This window comes from Crotalus tigris, unplaced genomic scaffold (genome assembly GCF_016545835.1).
Source record: "Crotalus tigris isolate CLP2741 ecotype Arizona unplaced genomic scaffold, ASM1654583v1 scf7180000017611.44802233496:7321179, whole genome shotgun sequence".
In the NCBI taxonomy this organism is placed as follows: domain Eukaryota; kingdom Metazoa; phylum Chordata; class Lepidosauria; order Squamata; family Viperidae; genus Crotalus; species Crotalus tigris.
In genome coordinates, this window is record NW_024096511.1 from 3,374,373 (window position 1) to 3,391,319 (window position 16,947).

Below are 16,947 nucleotides of genomic sequence, written 5' to 3' on the forward strand. Positions count from 1 at the left end.
CAAATGCAAATTATTTTGAATGCGAAACAATCCATTTCAAATCCAAAGCAATTTATTTAAAATAGGCCGGTTCAATAATTTAAGCAGTATTTCAAAGTCAAGGATAGTTCTGGATGAAGCTCTATTACTTCTCTTTTTACGACAGGCATGTTAAACTGCTGGCCCACAGGCTGGATGCGTCATGCCGAAACCGTGCTCACCCCATTCCCGGCAATGGAGAAAAAATCCCAATACGTTGCGCGAAGTCACGTGACGTCACGAGTTTGACATGCCTGCTTTAGGAGAATTGTCCAGGAGGGCCTTCTATTTGAAATCATTTTAGGGTTTCCCAGCAATTATTTAATCTTGTTTTCAATATGCATGCAGACACAACAAGGAGAGAGAAAAAGAATACTTGCACAACAGTGTTTTTTATTATTATTATTAATAGCACTGATGCTGAGAACCATTTATCTGGAATAACCATAGATTTACATTCAGTTAACTGGATTTATAAATATAGGCAGGAATGTTTTCAACTGAAGGGTTTTTGGGAGAGGCTGTTTGAGCCCTGAATAAAAATTCAGACCAGTAAGAAGCTCCACATCACGAACTCGTGCTGTGTGAATCTGTATTCTTTCTTCAACCCACAGATTCTCTGGCGATGTGTCCTGATAAAGCAAGCAAATGTAACATTTGAGGCCTGTTTTGGCAGATAGCAAAGCAGCTTACCAGTCTTCTAAGTTTAAAATAAATAAAAATGTTATTTTTTTCACAGCAATCAGCTGTATTCATGGAATATTATATCAAGTGCTAGAGTGTATTCATGGAGCTAATAGATAATTATTATATTTTTATGGCCTATCCAGGGGTAGGCAACCTTGGCTCTTTTATAACTCGTGGACTTCAACTCCCAGAACAAGTCATAAAAGAGCCAAGGTTGCCTATCCCTGGCCTATACTGTTTGAGATTTAAATGAGCATACAATCCCATTATAGTATAAAGGGTGGAAACACAAAGTGTCCCCCTATTTTTGTCTTCCGTGAAAATGATAAAGAAAATGACAAGAGGAAACACCTTGCAGTGTCATCAAATTGCCCCCCACAGCCCCTTGTCCAAATTCCAGAATTAAAGCTTGAGGAAAATATGCTGTGAACATTGACCAAATTTTCTGGCAATAATATTTATTTCAGTGGAAAGCAGAAAAGGGCACAATGAAGAATAGAGCTTTGGCATATATAGTAGTCGGGCAAAACTGAAGGCAAATAAAATAAAGAAATATTGCAAGATAGATCAGACCCAAAAATCTATTTTCTAAGTTATTTCTAGTTACAGAAAAATTATTTCTAAATTTTATAGCTGAAGGGCCAGCTTTTCCAATAGTACTTGTGAAAAATAACTGTTTAGTAGTATTTTAATGCAAGCTGAATATGAGCCTACAATGTGAAGTTGTTGCAAAGAAAACAAATGCAATTTTAGCCTACATCAACAGAAAGTCATCATTTGACACTATTACAGAAAGTCATCATTTGACACTATTCTTCTTTGGTAAGACCCACATTATCCACTGTGTCCTATTCTGGACAGTACACTTTAAGAAGCATTTAGAGCAGGTGTCTCCAAACTTGATCACTTTAAGACTTGTGGACTTAGACTCCCAGAATTCCTGGCTGAGGAATTCTGGGAGTTGATATCTACAAGTCTTAAAGCTCTCAAGTTTGGAGACCCCTGATTTAAAGAAACTAGAATAGATTCAGAAAAGAGCTAAAGAGATGGCTGGGGATTTGAAGTTAAACTACCGTATTTTCCGGCGTATAGGATGACTCAGCATATAAGACGACCCCCAACTTCAGCGCTGATTTCCATGCCTAGAAAGTCATCTTATACGCCGGAAACTACTGTAATTTCCGGCGTCTAAGACTACCCCCGACTTCGGCGCTGATTTCCATGCTTTAGAAAGTCATCTTATATGCCGGAAAATACGGTATATGAAGAAAAATTACAAGTGCTGAATATTAAGCACTGAGAAAAGATGTCCAAAGGGGGAAATGGTAGTTCTCTTCAAAGCATCTGAAAGGTTGTCACATAGAAGAATGTCAAGATTTGTTCTCTCTCATTCCAGGCAGTGGTGGGATTCAACCGGTTCGCACCAGTTCGGCAGAACCGGTAGCTAATTTTTTGTTGCCCAGGCCCAGAATGCACTTCCGGAAGCGGCATCCATACTGAATCCCACCACTGATTCCAGGGAACATAGAATAATAATCTTAATTAAAGGAATTAAGTTATAGAAAAGCAGATTCTGGCTGGGTGCTATAGAAACTTCCTAACAGTATAGCAAAAGCAGTTTGACATTGCAGCCAATTGCCCAGAGAGGGGGGTGGCCTTTCCTTCATTGGATGAAAGCTTCTGTCTGGAATACTTTACTTCTATTCCTTCACCAAACAGGGATTGGATTCAGTAGCCTAAATGGCCCCTTCCGACTGTATGATCTATGATTTTTTATTTAAATGGGAAAATAAAATGGACCAAAATGATATTTTTCAGCTGTCAATTTTAAAATGTCTAGAGCTATTTATATACATTTGCAATTGTAATCTTTATTAAAGTATATGCATTTCCCACTTAATATACTTGTTTCCATTTAATATTCTAGTGTACATTCCTGTATTGCAGACAAGAATCTGGGCTAAGCAGTCTGTTTTGATTAAGACCATCTGCTGCATTCATAACAGAAGTGCAATGTAACTGTTGGACTACAGATTTGTATTTTAGCTTCTTAGCCACTGTTTCATAACAGATCCTAATCTAATTCCTGTAGGTATACAGCAGCAGGAGGTGGTGGTGGAGGAGGAGGAGGAGGAGGAATAAATCTTAATACATTTTCAGTTCAACTGTATTTAGCTCAAAATTCTATTGAACTTAATGATTATTAAGACAGTGATCTAATAACTCAGTACATTAGAAGAATCTATAGCTGTGGTGGCAAACCTATGGCACGCATGCCACAGGTGGCACACAGAGCCCTCTCTGTGGGCACGTGCGCTGTGCCCCAGTCCTAGGCCTTCAGCTGGGTTTTATAAAACCTTTTCGCTTTAGGCCTCTGCGCCGTGTGCAAAAAAAAAAAAAAGGTTCATTCAATCAATCAATCAATTTCAACTTCTTGCGGGAAAAAAAATCTCGCAAAGTTGGAAGTGATTGATTGAACATTTTAGTCCCACCCAGTCTGCCGTTACCACCACGGCCACACCCACCCAATGGGCCACACCCACCCAATGGGCCACACCCACCCAATGGGCCACACCCACCCAATGGACCGCGCCCACCCGGCACCCGACGATACATAAGTGGGTTTTGGGTTGCAGTTTGGGCACTCGGTCTCTAAAAGATTCACCATCACTGATCTATAGGCTAGATCCCATTGTGGAAGTAAAAAAAAAATCCAAGTTTGTGAACTGACAAGGCAAAATGTTTGGAAATCAGTGTGGCCACACTTACAGCACAGCTCTCTGAGTTGTCAGGACGATGAGGAAGAATGAAAGACAAAACCTTCAAAGGGCCCAGACAATTCAGTGGAGTGTTGATTTGATTCTCACAGCTAGTCAGCACAACAAAGTAATGAGTTGGGATGGGAATCTTTGTATTGTTTACATGCCTGCAAGAGAACGAGAATGCCAAGTTGTTAAATGAATCAATGATGACATGACTATGGGATGTACAAATGGCCATAAAGGCAGCCCAAAGTGCAGTCATGTGACTGCAGGGGATTCGTCAGAATTTCAGATTGGACCACAAGGAGCTTCCAGATAGATCAGTCACTAATTGATTGAGCATAACTTAGTCATTAGACACACAGAAATAAACCATATTTGTGAGATTAAAGATAACTATTTAAATTTTACTGCTTTAACAACAGTAAACTTGATTCTGTAAAACTGTCTGGATGAAATAATCTGTGTAATGATGTGTAATGTCATGTTAATTGGGAAAATTGCTAAAGCCAGTTGCATCCTACTTTTTTCATTGCCTATGAAATTATTCTAAGCAAATAAGGAAAATTAAAATATTGGTTTATCATTAAGCCTTTTAAATTTACTTACTGTTTGATTGTGTCGTAAGAATCAAAGTGTCCATCGTAATTATAATCAAAAATAGGCCCACTGATCACATTTAGTCCATTTCTCTCTCTAGCATATTTTGGAATTAGGGTAGTATGGAAGTAATTCCACAATCCTGTAATTAGGAGCACAGCAAGAGAGAATCAAATGTATGGGTGTCCATTTTCTATTGCATGTTGATAGAGAAGCGATGGGAACATATAGTATGTCCTCAGTATTTGCTGAAAAGTTACATTCTCATTTTTAAACCATAAAATAAATACGATATGATACGATGCACTACACTACACTACACTACAAAAATAAAATAATAAAATAAAAAATAAATAAATAAAATTAAATAAAATAAAATAATAAAATAAAATAAAATAATAAAATAAAATAAAATAATAAAATAAAACAAAATAACATAAAATACCAGGGTTGGATTTGACCGCAGTCCTAGTCCTCAGCATTTGTGAAACTGATATCTGGAATAGAGATTCTGTACAAAGCCTACCTTTTGCTCCTTGCTTCTATGGATCTTTGTAGCATCTGTTACCTTACCTTAGCTCAGTCTGCTCAGTATAGGACTGAATTGGCCCTACTATTTCCCTAGTGAAAAAGGTATTAGCAAATATACCAATATGTAATTAAAGGAGAGTCTACAAAAACCACTATCAATGGCTAACTTGTTCTTTTTAAGTCAGAGAATATTTATGATAAAATATTCATTTCTTGTTGCAGAATGTGCCCGATGAATGTTAGCATACATTTTCTCTGTCTTCTTCTTCTTCTTCTTCTCCTTCTTCCTCTTCCTCTTCCCCTCCTCCTCCTCCCCCTCCTTCCCCTTTGGCTGCTTCCCTATTAAATCATTTTAGAGTCAGGGACACCTACATTGAAATAATAATAAAAGCAATAATACCAATTTTGATATTGTTCCACCAAGGGATGTGGAAATGTGCCCTCTTCCAAAACAAAAAACAAGATTAAGTCAAGGGAGATATTTGAGGTGGGAAATGTGGTATGAAAAAAAGCATTGGTTCTTTCTTAATGCAATATCATGCCAAAATTATCTGAACTTACGTGTAAATCCTTTGAACATAGGAACAATGTTGCTAGTAATTAGAGCATCATACTGCTCAAAATTAGATGAGTTGAAGTCTGTGTGAAAAAAGTATGAATTAATGGCATGAATAGTGAAAAAGAAATCGAAAACACATGCAGTTTTCTTTTCAGCTGAATACTATTTCAATTTCAATGTTGAAGAATTTACTTCTGTACTATTTAAATGCTTCCTACACTCCACTCAAACAAGAAGTCAATTACAATAGAAAGAAACTGACCTGCAACAAACCTTACAGAGACATTTTTTTATGTTTTAGAGTCCCAGCTGGACAAATCATACTTCTAATTCTGTTATTCTCTAAATTCACTAAATTCCTAAGAGATTCTGTCTTTTTTTCTTTCTTCTAAATTCATCTGTTCCAGTTTTTAGCCATTTATATATAATATACGTTACCTACTTTCCTTCTTAAATGCAACTATCTTGGTCTTTAAAACATTAATTTTCAATTCATATTTATCATTGCGTTACAGAACCTATTCAAAATTTGCTGCAAATAATTCAGGTTCTCAGCTGACAACATGGCATCAACTGTACACAAATATGTGTACACATTTATATCCCCCCTCTAATGAGATCACATGCATTCTGTACAATTTCATCCATAATAAACAATTGAAGGGCCATCATAGATCCTTGTGTTGCTCCCTGCCCAACTTTGAATAATGTTCTAAGCAATTCCTTTGTTTATTTATTCAATTTATAGCCACCCAATAAATATATTGCTATCATATACTATTCTTATCATTTTAAGCAACCACATTTCAACTCCATGTACATGCAAGCATTCTTAATCTAAATCGGAAGGAGCGATGGCGCCTTTGTGACTTATGGACTTTAATTCCTGGCTGGCTCAGGAATTCTGAGAGTTGAAGTCCATAAGTCATAAAGGGGCCATCATTCCCCACCCTTGATCTAAATCAAGAAATGAAAAATTTCTTACTTTAATTATGAACTACTGAAAAGCAGAAATCTTATCTGCCATTCCCTGCTTGACATAAAAATGCAAGGCATTCTCTTATTTTTACTCACTATCATTTTGGCCAATATCTTTCCAAGCACATTTAACAAACTTATCTCCCGTGTCATGTTTGCACTCATTCTTGCTATCTTTGCCTTTGGAAAAGGGGATAATAATAAAGGCATTCTCCAAATTATCAGGCAGAATTGCAATACTCACAAACATTTAAGTTCTAAATAAACGTGTTAGTTGAAAATCACCTTCTGTTATGTTTAGTGATGGTTTTTTTAAAAAAACTTTATTCAACTCAGATTGTGACAGAATGGCGTGTAGGAGGACCGGCACAGAGGTAATTGTATAAAAATCCAATATTCAGATCCACCCCATTTTTTTCTGCCGTGCTGTGTTTGGCAGACATTTTTCCTATAAACTGGTAACAAGCCAAAGAAGGAGAGCAAAAACTGGAGGAATCTGTCAATTGTTTCTTAGCAGGTGCTGCACATGCATCATTGGGATGATATTATTGCATGGTGACTCAGGACAGGCACAACATGAGCAGGGTAGGCATTGGCAATAGTAGAGTTTCCTGTTCACTTAAGGATGGGTGGGCAGTGTGTGGTCTGTTGTGAGTTATGAGTACTTATCAAAAGAAGTGAAAATGTGTGTGTAAAAGAGTGTTCTTCCTCCCACTTCCTTCAATGGAACCAACTGTTGGGTACAGTATGTCAACAACAGCATAAGAGTAAGTTGAATGCAGTGAAGATCAATTACTTAAGCAGTGTATGTAGTTCAACAGGAAGAGTGAGAACAAATGTGGACCAAATACAAAAAAGAGGGGACAGTACAAAACTAGTGCCTCGAGAGGGTCATAGAATGAGAGTGAAAGAAGATTGTTTCCTCTTTGGTCACTTCTTTATAAATAGATCAAGAGGAAGGTGAAGATAAAAAGTCATGGTTCTTGACAGATAGAAATGATGAGATTTTCGGGGAGTACTGTAAGAGGGAGGAGCAGGAGGAGGAGGAGGAGGAGAAGGAAAGAAGAGAAAGAGAAAGAAAGAGAAAGACAGAAAAAGGAAGGAAGGGAGGGAGGAAGGAAGGAAGGAAGGAAGGAAGGAGATATAGGCGCTGTAAAAATTAGAATGATTGTAACACTAGAAAGGTATGGAAAGCTATAGTGAATGGTTTGATAACCTGGATTTGGCTATAGTTATTTAGCTTTTTCTTATTTTATGACTTATATTAGCCTTCCCAGCCAGCCACTAACAAGCAAAGTCAATGGGAAGAGCCAGATTCAATTAATGACTGCATGATTCACTAACAATTGCAGCGTGGTAAAGAGCTGTGGTTAAAAAGGTCGTAAAATGGGCAACACTCACTTAGGAACTGCCTTGTTCAGCAACGGAAATTTTGGGCTCAGTTGCGGTCATAAGTCAAGGACTATCTGTGTATATTTCTAGTTTATTTTATAAGCCAATCTTTCTCACAGCATCTTCCAGCCTTACTCACTTTAAATGCAAATCTGTGGAATAAAATATTTAGGATATTTTATGCTGCGGTCCGTGTCTAGAAAACACAACCGTTATATTATGTTCTTCTTACAGGCAAGAAACACCTCCAAAATATTTTCTTTTTTACTTGTCTTCGCACACCCCGCCCCCTGAATGCCACGCTTATCCCGCAGTTAGTGCTGTGTATATGTTTAAACACTCAGCCACATCCAGATAATTAAAACATTGTGCCCTTTCTATATAAAGAACAGTTCTACTTACTGGGAGGATAGAGGAAGCCGGGGGTGATAGTCAGGTCTGGCTGGTAGTTGGAGCAAGTTTGGCTCTGAGCTGCAGGGATTCGAACATCTAGCCGCAGACAGTCTGAAGCACTGGGAGGAACAGAAGTTGATGTCTGGAAGAGAAGAGGGCAAAAGAAAGCATTACACCCACAGCCGTGGCCATCCTTGGGTTTTGAGACTTCCTAGCCTGGTTTTCTTTGATTCTTTCTTTTCCCATTTTTTGTAATGAATCATGATGGCAGTGCTGGAAAATAGAAATGGCCTTCCTGACCTTTGCTCTCAGACGTACCTTGTTGGTTTAGTACAGAGGTAGGCAACCTTGGCTCTTTTATGACTCGTGGACTTCAACTCCCAGAATTCCTGAGCCAGCCATGCTGAGGGAAAAGGGAGAGGTTTCCAAGCTGAGTCATGCTGGCTCAGGAATTCTGGGAGTTGAAGTCCACGAATCATAAAAGAGCCAAGGTTGCCAATCCCTGGTTTAGTATTTCTTATTCTTCAGTATTCCATAGTTCACAGGTGGAAGAAACGGGAGAAGAATCCTCACAGCTTTGTCCTGAACCCATGACAAAACGGAAGCAACAACACCAAAGGGGGTTGCGTTGGAGATCACTAATGCCTTGGCCAAGCCATATTTCCTTAACTCTGCGGTTTTCTCAGAAGCAAACCACTGTGCTAGTCAAAATCAAGTTGTGAGTCATCAGAGAGAGACTACTCATGTTTGGAGCAGATGCATTCACTGTATTGCTATGATGAGTCATGACACAGTGCATATGCATAAGAAGCGCAGGTGAACAGACACCATCAAAGCAAGACACCATCCGCTCCGGAGTGGGAGAAAGTTTATGACGTTGCTAGTACTGTACTCCTAAATGAATGCAATAGTCACACCACTGTCTTCTGCTGGGCTGCGTTAGCCGCTCACCCGAAGGCAACCTTGATCTCTGCCAAATCAAACAAGAAGCGCCACCACATACAGGTAGTCCTCAACTTATGACCGCAATCAAGCCCAATATTTCTGTTGCTGAGACGTTTGTTAAGTGAGTTTTGCCTCACTTTGCAACCTTTCTTGCCACAGTTGTTTAAGTGAATCACCACAACTGTTAAGTTAGTAACACGGTTGTTAATGAAAGCTGGCTTCTCCACTGATTTTGCTTGGTAAAAGGTTGCAAAAGGTGATCACGTGACCTTGGGACACAGCAACGGTCGTAAGTATGAACCAGTTGCCAAGCATCTGAATTTTGATCACAGGATCCTGGGGATGCTTCAAATGTCATAAGTGTGAAAAATGATCACAAGACCCTTTTTTCATTGCCATTGTAACTTTGAATGGTCACCAAATGAACTGTTGTAAATTGAGGACTGTCCGTACCAGTTCATCTAGTCAGTTTGATTCTGGGTTTTGTCCTGATATTACTTTATCTTTTTTTTTGAGCCCCGTAAAACAATTGTACTATTATCCATTATCCTGAAAATGTTTTCTTTAATTACGTTACATGTCAATAGTGCCTTGTCATATGGTGTATTACAAGTAAATGGCATTAAGGAAAAGCCATCTGTGCAATTTTGAGATATTTCTTCATTGACGCTCCAGTTGACAGCCAAGAAGCTCTCAGGAGTCAATGCAGGAGCAGAGAACACAGAATAACCCCAAACTATATTTTTTTTTTACTGTACAGGTGTTCTTGACGCTAAGTCAAGCTTCAGTGATGTGGAAATGCTGCTATTCCATGTCTCTCTTTTCTCTTGGCTTGGCTCTCTCTCTCTCTCTCTCTCTGCACAAGCAGCAGCTAATTATGTACTGTAGAAGTTGGCAAACACAGTCCTGGCAACCCCACTGCCTCTTCTAAGATTTGGCCCAACCTGCACAGAAGACGGGGCTTAGAGGAAAAGGACAGTTACCATCTCTGGTAAAAAAAAAAAACCAAAAACAACAACCCTCCTTCAAAAGGGAGCTAGTAATCAATGTACCAAAAGGCATAATTTATTTGTATTTTGCGGGACTTTAAATACAGTATTTGGGAGAATCTGCTCTGACCTCCGAGTCCTCTTTCAGCCGCTTTTTCTAAAAGTGTCACAGGATGTAAATAATAAGTCATAAAATGGAAAAATCCAGCAAACTCGTTGAACCAGAGAGATATGTCCTGTTGATCTGGCTGCTTTTTTCATTTTTATTACAGAGTCAATTGTATTACTCTTCTAAAAGTTTTTCCACATTTTATAAAACCAGTGACATTTATTTCTACACATGACTTAGCCATCCTGTAGTGGAGAGATTCAATATGAGATTTTCTTCTGTTTTGTCCCCCTTTTGATTCAAAACAGACAATTCAGGATAGCAAATGGCAACAAAGCAAAATGTACCTAAAGTACATTACTGTTTCTGTTTTATTTTGCTAATGGCAAAGAATACAGTAATAAAAAATTGCTTCAGAATGGAGAAAAGGGGCAAATTTATTTCTGGAACACTGCAAGTAAATCAGTGAGAGGGAAAAGGCTAAGGATTTTTCCTTCTCAAAACCACTCCTCCCATTTCACAAAGTAATTTTTCTTTTTCTTTTTTTTTTAATAAAAAAGTCCATGAGATTCATTTTAAAATCTTTGTGCGAAGTCCAGTTTGTCCTTTAATGTGATGAATGTTAGGATAATTTAGAAATTTTTCTAAACATGGAATTAGTAGCATAAATGTTATTTTTAACTTTGAGTGGGAAAAGTTTAGCTTTCTGAGCGTAGTCTGTATATATGTCTGTTAGAGGGTGGAAAGGAAGAAGAAAATATTTGTGTGTTTCTATGTGGGAGAGGTTGATGGCTTGGTAAACCCAAATTCTTCCCCTCCTAAAACTTTTCCCCAGAGACAAAATGTTTGTGTTTAAATCATGATTAGGAAATCTGAGGAGTGTCTCTGCTGCAAAGCTTCTGGCTTACAATAACATGCTGAAGGCTGACTTTTATATTTTCTGGGACTACCGTAGTTCAGATTATTACTGGCATTATTTAATCAAATGCCAGATCAGATCATCAAGCATTTTTTTTAACCCTTATCGAATAAGCTGAGTTGCACTATTGCTTAAGCAGCTGGTTGGAGATTTTCCTAAACAGACAAGCTATTTATTTAACAAATGATTTATTTTAAGGTTGAAATGTTCTGCTGAATGTAAAATGTTCAGGTGAAGTAAAAAGGAGAAAAAGACCATCTGAGAAAAGACAAAAAAGAAGATACAGATATAACCAGCATCTTAAGAACCTAAGATGAAACAAAAACAAAACAAAGCCTGGGTCTTCCTGGTCTGATACTATCCGAGCCTGCATGTCCAACTTGGGTCTCGCCATGCCTTCTCAGCCCGTGTTTTTTGATCAGTACAATGAACCAAACAAATTTTGAGGGAATTAACAGACACAACAAAATGCTTGTTTCAGTATTAGGTGCCTATAGTTTAAGGCTTCTTTCACAGTGTTTGAGCACTTGGAAGGGATGATTGAGCCTAGCATGAATGGAAATGCTAGATTCAGCTCAGAATGCTTTGGACCAAGTTCTTCACTTGAAGCTCCCCATGGTCCTCTAATTCCATATTGCTTTATAAAATTCCAAGGGCTGGTCCTTAATCTTCAGAAGTGGTGAGATGGCAACTATGTAGGCGAAAACCCAGTACGGGACTTGCTTTTCATAACATTTTTTTTCAATTTATTTCCAAGCTAATCAGAACTTTTGAGATCCATCAGGCCATTGGCTTAATTCTTCACCTAACATTATTTTTTATTTAGTATCGCATCCTTTGTACAAATCAATACATTTTGAGAACCAGATGCCCTTTTTCATGAAAACATGTAAACATCTTAATATTCACCTGATTAGACTGAAAAAAAAACCTTTAAATCATTTTGCTGTTTAAAATATTAAGAATGCTTGCTGTAGGTGAAAGCTTATAGGGTGAAAATAACAGAAGCCTGGTGGCTCATCTTGTTTACTTATTTACTACATTTCATCAGGTTCAGCAGCTCAAGAAAATGCTAGATTAGGCAACTTTTAATTTCAAAGTATTAAAGAAGCCCTTGACCTGCTATGAAAGACATCGTATTTAGAATTTATAGAAAGGTTGATACCTGATTTTCCTATGAGAGCTCAACTTTCTATGAACTTTGGATTATGTTCTCTTGAACAAGGTTGAGTGACACAACAGCTGCTTTACGCTGTGGAAAAACCTTTGTATTCACTTCTCCATGACATCAGAAAAACTTTCTTGGCTGAGATTACATGTCATGGAAGAGAATGTGTGTGTGTGTGTGTGTGTGTGTGTGTACACGCACATGTAAGAATACACAGGTTTGGATACTCCCTTAGACATATGAAATAGCTAGGTAATTTTGGACCGGTCACACACTTCTTAACCTAAATTAGGAAGCTGAAAACACCCAGCTACTTGTCCACATTGGGCCAGCATTTTGAATTGTATTTTATAACATTCATTGAAAAGGCTTTTGCCCTGTAGTGGATTGATTTAGGTTCATAAAAATAATAAATGTCTCCAACTTTGATATATTAAAAGATGCCATCAGTTTTGAGAATCAGAAAGGCTACATCAAAGCCTGCTGTGGGCTATCCAAAAATGATAAGTAAAACAAATTAAGCAAAACAAAAGAATGCAAATACGTTTACTTTTAACATTGTCTATGTGGGCCTATATACTGTATATGTAATATACATCAACACCAGATTAATTCATAATGTCCAGGAAACCCTGATCCAACCTTAGCATGGAATAATATTACATATCAATAAGGTCATTATTTTCTGAAGTGGAAGAAGCAATCTCTCTTGATTCAGACCAAGGATTCAGGATTCATATTAGCCTCAACTGAGAATAATGTTAATTTTAGGCCCAGCTATCCTAAGGGCACCAGGTTGGGGAAGGTAATCTAAAGCATTTTCTCCAGCTACCTGGAAAAGGTATGGTAGCTCAGAGATGGCAAAAACTGTGCATACAGATTAAATCACTATGTTTCCAATCAGAGCTAGAAAAATCTCCCCTCCAACTCAACTTGCCAGTTAATATAGGATTTGGGGGCTAGCTAGTCACATTCATCTTAACGTGTTCTGTGAATTCAGTCCCTGTGATTAATGACTTCCAAGCCCACAGAGAGGAGACTTTCCCACTTCCACCAAGAAGTGCTTAGGCTTGCAAAGCATGTTGAAAGAACCACAACTTCCCAGTCTTGCCCACTCGGTTTGGGGGGGGGGGAATGACTATATTGAGAAACTTCAATTCTCCACCCTTCATCCCAAAGAAATCCAAAAAAACTGAAAACAGTCATCTCTACAAACTTCACCCATGTCCATCTATCTGTCTTAGTGAGATTCACAGATGGATTTTCTTAGAAAGTTTGGTGCACTGCACAGACAGCATAGAAGTGGTACATATAGAGGACAGAAAACATAATAACAGAGAAAGTGCGCCCCTCTGCCTTGAATGGCAACATAATTAGAACCCTGCTTTTCTTTATCATAACACCATTGCTTTTGACTGCCAAACCACTGAATGATTTTTAAAGGAGAATGGCTAACTACAGCAGTGGAATTGCTGCAGCTAAAATAGCAGGCCACACTCTTGAATGTCTGCTCTACATGTGCTGTTTTCTTTTAACTCCAAAGTACCTTAAGAGAATATGCAAATAAGCATTCTTTAAACATCAGTATGCAACTTTTGGACTTATCAGCAATATCATTCAGTGAATGAATGCTGTATTTGTATATGTTGTATTTTTCCATTCTGCAGACTGGGATTACCTTGGCACTCTGTGCTGTGGAATGGGGCGCTCAAGACGGAGCTTTGAAAATGAGTGGAGCACAGAAAAAATACAGTTTAAATTGGTTAAAGGCTCAGTAAACTCCGATTGCAATTAGAAGGCCCAGAAAGAGCACTATTGACCGTTCAAGAGAAAATTAGTTTGACAGTTATGTACAATCTGTTGGAAACTGGCAGGGAGACATTGGTTTGTGGCTAAAAGGATCAGACTTCAAAGCTGGGAGATTCCTGTTTGAAAGAAGAACGTTGGAAAAAAGACCTGGAGGTTTGATCCTCTGTGGTGGAGAAGATGACAGGACCCTGTCAGATATTTTTTAGTTTAATTTAACATAAATATAGCATATTTGATAGCATGGGAAATTAATGGAAATAACACCAATATAATACATTTTGAATATCAGATATGCTCCAGATTCTGCGTTTGAAACTGTGTTCACATAAAGAAAAATAAATTATTAGTACTGCTAGAATAAAAATGTAATTTAACGGGGGAAAAGCCTGTTTACAAAAGTTGTGTAACTGTGGCCTCATGTATCTTTTCTCAGGGAACCTAGATAAACAGAATTTTACTGCCAAAAGGAAACATTGCAACTATCAGCAGACAGTAGAAAAGATGCTATTGTATAAAAGCCTAAAATATATTCTAAAAAAAAAATAAAACCTTCCCAACCTTGGTTTGTATCATTCCATGACTTTGATGTCTTCCCTTCTGAGCATAAACCATCATTCATTTCTGGCATCCCACTCTGAGACTGAAAAATCTAAGGTTTGTTTTGTGAACTGTTAAATATATAACTAGACAAGAAGACTACTTATAAACTTAATACAGTCTATTTAATTTTTTTCCAGAAATAAACTTACCCATGATTTGCAGCAGTATGAAGAATGACCTAAACTTGATATGATTTATGTATCTGTGTCTCCATCACTATCATCATCTCTACCTCTGCATCCAACTCCACTTCTTTCCAGATCATCTTTTCCCCCTTTTTTCTCCCTAGACTTTCATTTTTCTATAAAAGGTAAATAAATCCAGAAACTTACTGATCTGTAGATAGTGTATGAACTCCATAGTGGCATCAAGATGTCTTGACTATATGCGCTTATATATTTAGCCTGGTGAAGGAGGCAGTACTTGCTGTGGTTCTGTAGAACCTGGGGTCTTCCATAAGGCAAATTATGAGCTTCAGACTCTTTTTCTAGAATATAAACCATAATTATGGAGTTTCACATTAATTGAGTACAATTCTTTCCAAAATTATTATGAATTGCTCATTCAAGATTTTTTTTACCATTCAATATATTGGAAAGAGCAAAACAATTGGGAATAACTGGAAAGCTGCCTATTTAAAACCTCACTTTGGGTTTTTCCTGGCCTATGTAATACTAGAATGTTGGCGACTTCTAACTCAACACATTGAGCCAAACTCTACATCTCCCACACCCCATTTGATATGAGCAGCATTTAAAGGAAAATAGTTGAACCACTGCCAATCAAACCTAACCAAGCTGTTACTTGATTCAGAAACAAAGTTCCCATTAGTGGGGGACAAAAAGGTGAACATACAATTGGAATGATGGATACCTTGGTTAGAGTGCTAATACAGTACACCAGGGCTTTTTTTTTTTTGTCATAGAACACCCGGAACAGAGTTCCGGCACTTTTTTGGGTGGAACCTTGTAGGGTAGGCAAGGCGGGTTGTATGACATGTGTGAGTTGGCACTTTTTTTTTTTTTTTTACAAAAAAAGCACTCCAGGACACATACAACTACCTGTGTTTATTCCTTTGATTGACTGATGAATCATCAGAATTGTACAGAGCAATGTTCCTTATGAGTATAAAAAAATCATGTAAATAATTATTATGATGCCCAGGAAAATGTCAAAAGGAAGAACAGAATAACTGTATTTGATACAGATTGTTAGTCATTTCTGCAAAACAGTTCTGACCCTCAGCCAAAGTTCTGCAGAACAGTTCTTGACCCTGAATTCACTAAATTCTTTGCAGAGAAAAAGCAGCCAATAACTGCAGGTCTCTAGGAGAAACCATCGCTTTATGAATGTGTTTATGTACGTGCATCTGCAGCTCTTTCCCTCGGCTTTATATCTTCCTTTTTCTCTATCTCAGTATAAGCTCAAGTACGATCCAAGGACACCTGGGGGGGTCTCCAAAAACCCTGTCAGAGATCTGAGAATTCAAAATTATTTGTCAAGTATTGGAGATATTTACAAAAATTTGAAATGATGTCATTCTTATCGTTATTATTTTCTATTTATTAAAAAATGAATTTTTTTATTCATGTTAATACCTAATGGATTTAATATTGTTATTTTTAACATGATTCAATAAATAAATATTCCACAAATGCAGCAAGTTTAATTTTTCACACAGTAAATATCCATAAAGATAATCCATACAAACAAATGGGGGGGGGTTTCCTCCTTCCTCTGTGAGACAGTTAAAAAGTCTGATAAATTAAATAATAAATGTAGGAAGGGGTTCCAAGAGGAAAAAGTTCAGAAAACACTGCTCTACCTCATTCTCTTAAAAAAAAAGAAAAGAAATAAAAAAAGAATCCCCTCCCCAAATGGTGATGCCACAATAGGTCTAACTGAAACACACTTTAAAAAACACTACACAAGATGTACAACCACAGTTGGTAGTTGTTAGGGAAGTTGCATCTAAGGTTAAAAACTTTTATGACCTTTTTTGCCATAGTTGTTAATCAAATCATTGCATAGTTATTAATCAAATCTGGCTTCCACCATTGACTTGGCTTGTCGGAAGCCAGCTGAGAAGGTCACAAATGGAAATCACATAATTCTGGGACACAGCAACTGTTACAAATACACGCCTGTTGCCAAGCACTTGAATTTTGATCACGTGTCTAATGGGAGCTGTGATGGTTGTAAAAGTAAGGACTGGTTGTAAGTCACTTTTTTCAATACTATTGTAACTTCAGGTAGTCACTAAACAAACAGTTATAAGGACTACCTGTGGTTACATTCCCTGTGTATAATAGAATTTACATTAACTTGGGTCTGGAATAACCTGGGGATTGTATATAGCAGTGTTTTTTAAACTTGGCAATTTTGAGGACTTCTGGGTGGCTGAGGAATTCTGAGAGTTGGAGTCCACATATTTTAAAGTTGCCAAGTTTGAGAAACACTGGCCTATTGGATTTTCTATAGTTTACTA

General features: G+C 37.6%; 1 protein-coding gene across 6 annotated transcripts in view; it reads right to left on the reverse strand.

Moving 5' to 3' along the window:
• Window positions 1–391: 391 nt before the first annotated feature.
• Window positions 392–16,947, reverse strand: part of ENPP3 (ectonucleotide pyrophosphatase/phosphodiesterase 3) — a 77,867-nt gene continuing 61,311 nt past the window's right edge. For 5 of the 6 annotated variants that reach the window (XM_039324229.1, XM_039324216.1, XM_039324221.1 and 2 more), the window contains 6 exons: window positions 14,792–14,946; window positions 7,930–8,062; window positions 5,160–5,237; window positions 4,077–4,209; window positions 3,475–3,631; window positions 392–650 (listed from right to left, as the gene is read on the reverse strand). In XM_039324229.1, the coding sequence (XP_039180163.1) occupies window positions 477–650; window positions 3,475–3,631; window positions 4,077–4,209; window positions 5,160–5,237; window positions 7,930–8,062; window positions 14,792–14,946 (830 nt within the window). In that variant the 3' untranslated portion in view covers window positions 392–476. Of the gene's footprint in view, window positions 651–3,474; window positions 3,632–4,076; window positions 4,210–5,159; window positions 5,238–7,536; window positions 7,680–7,929; window positions 8,063–14,791; window positions 14,947–16,947 lie in introns of those variants that run through there. The other variant, XR_005554414.1, reaches the window with a different exon arrangement.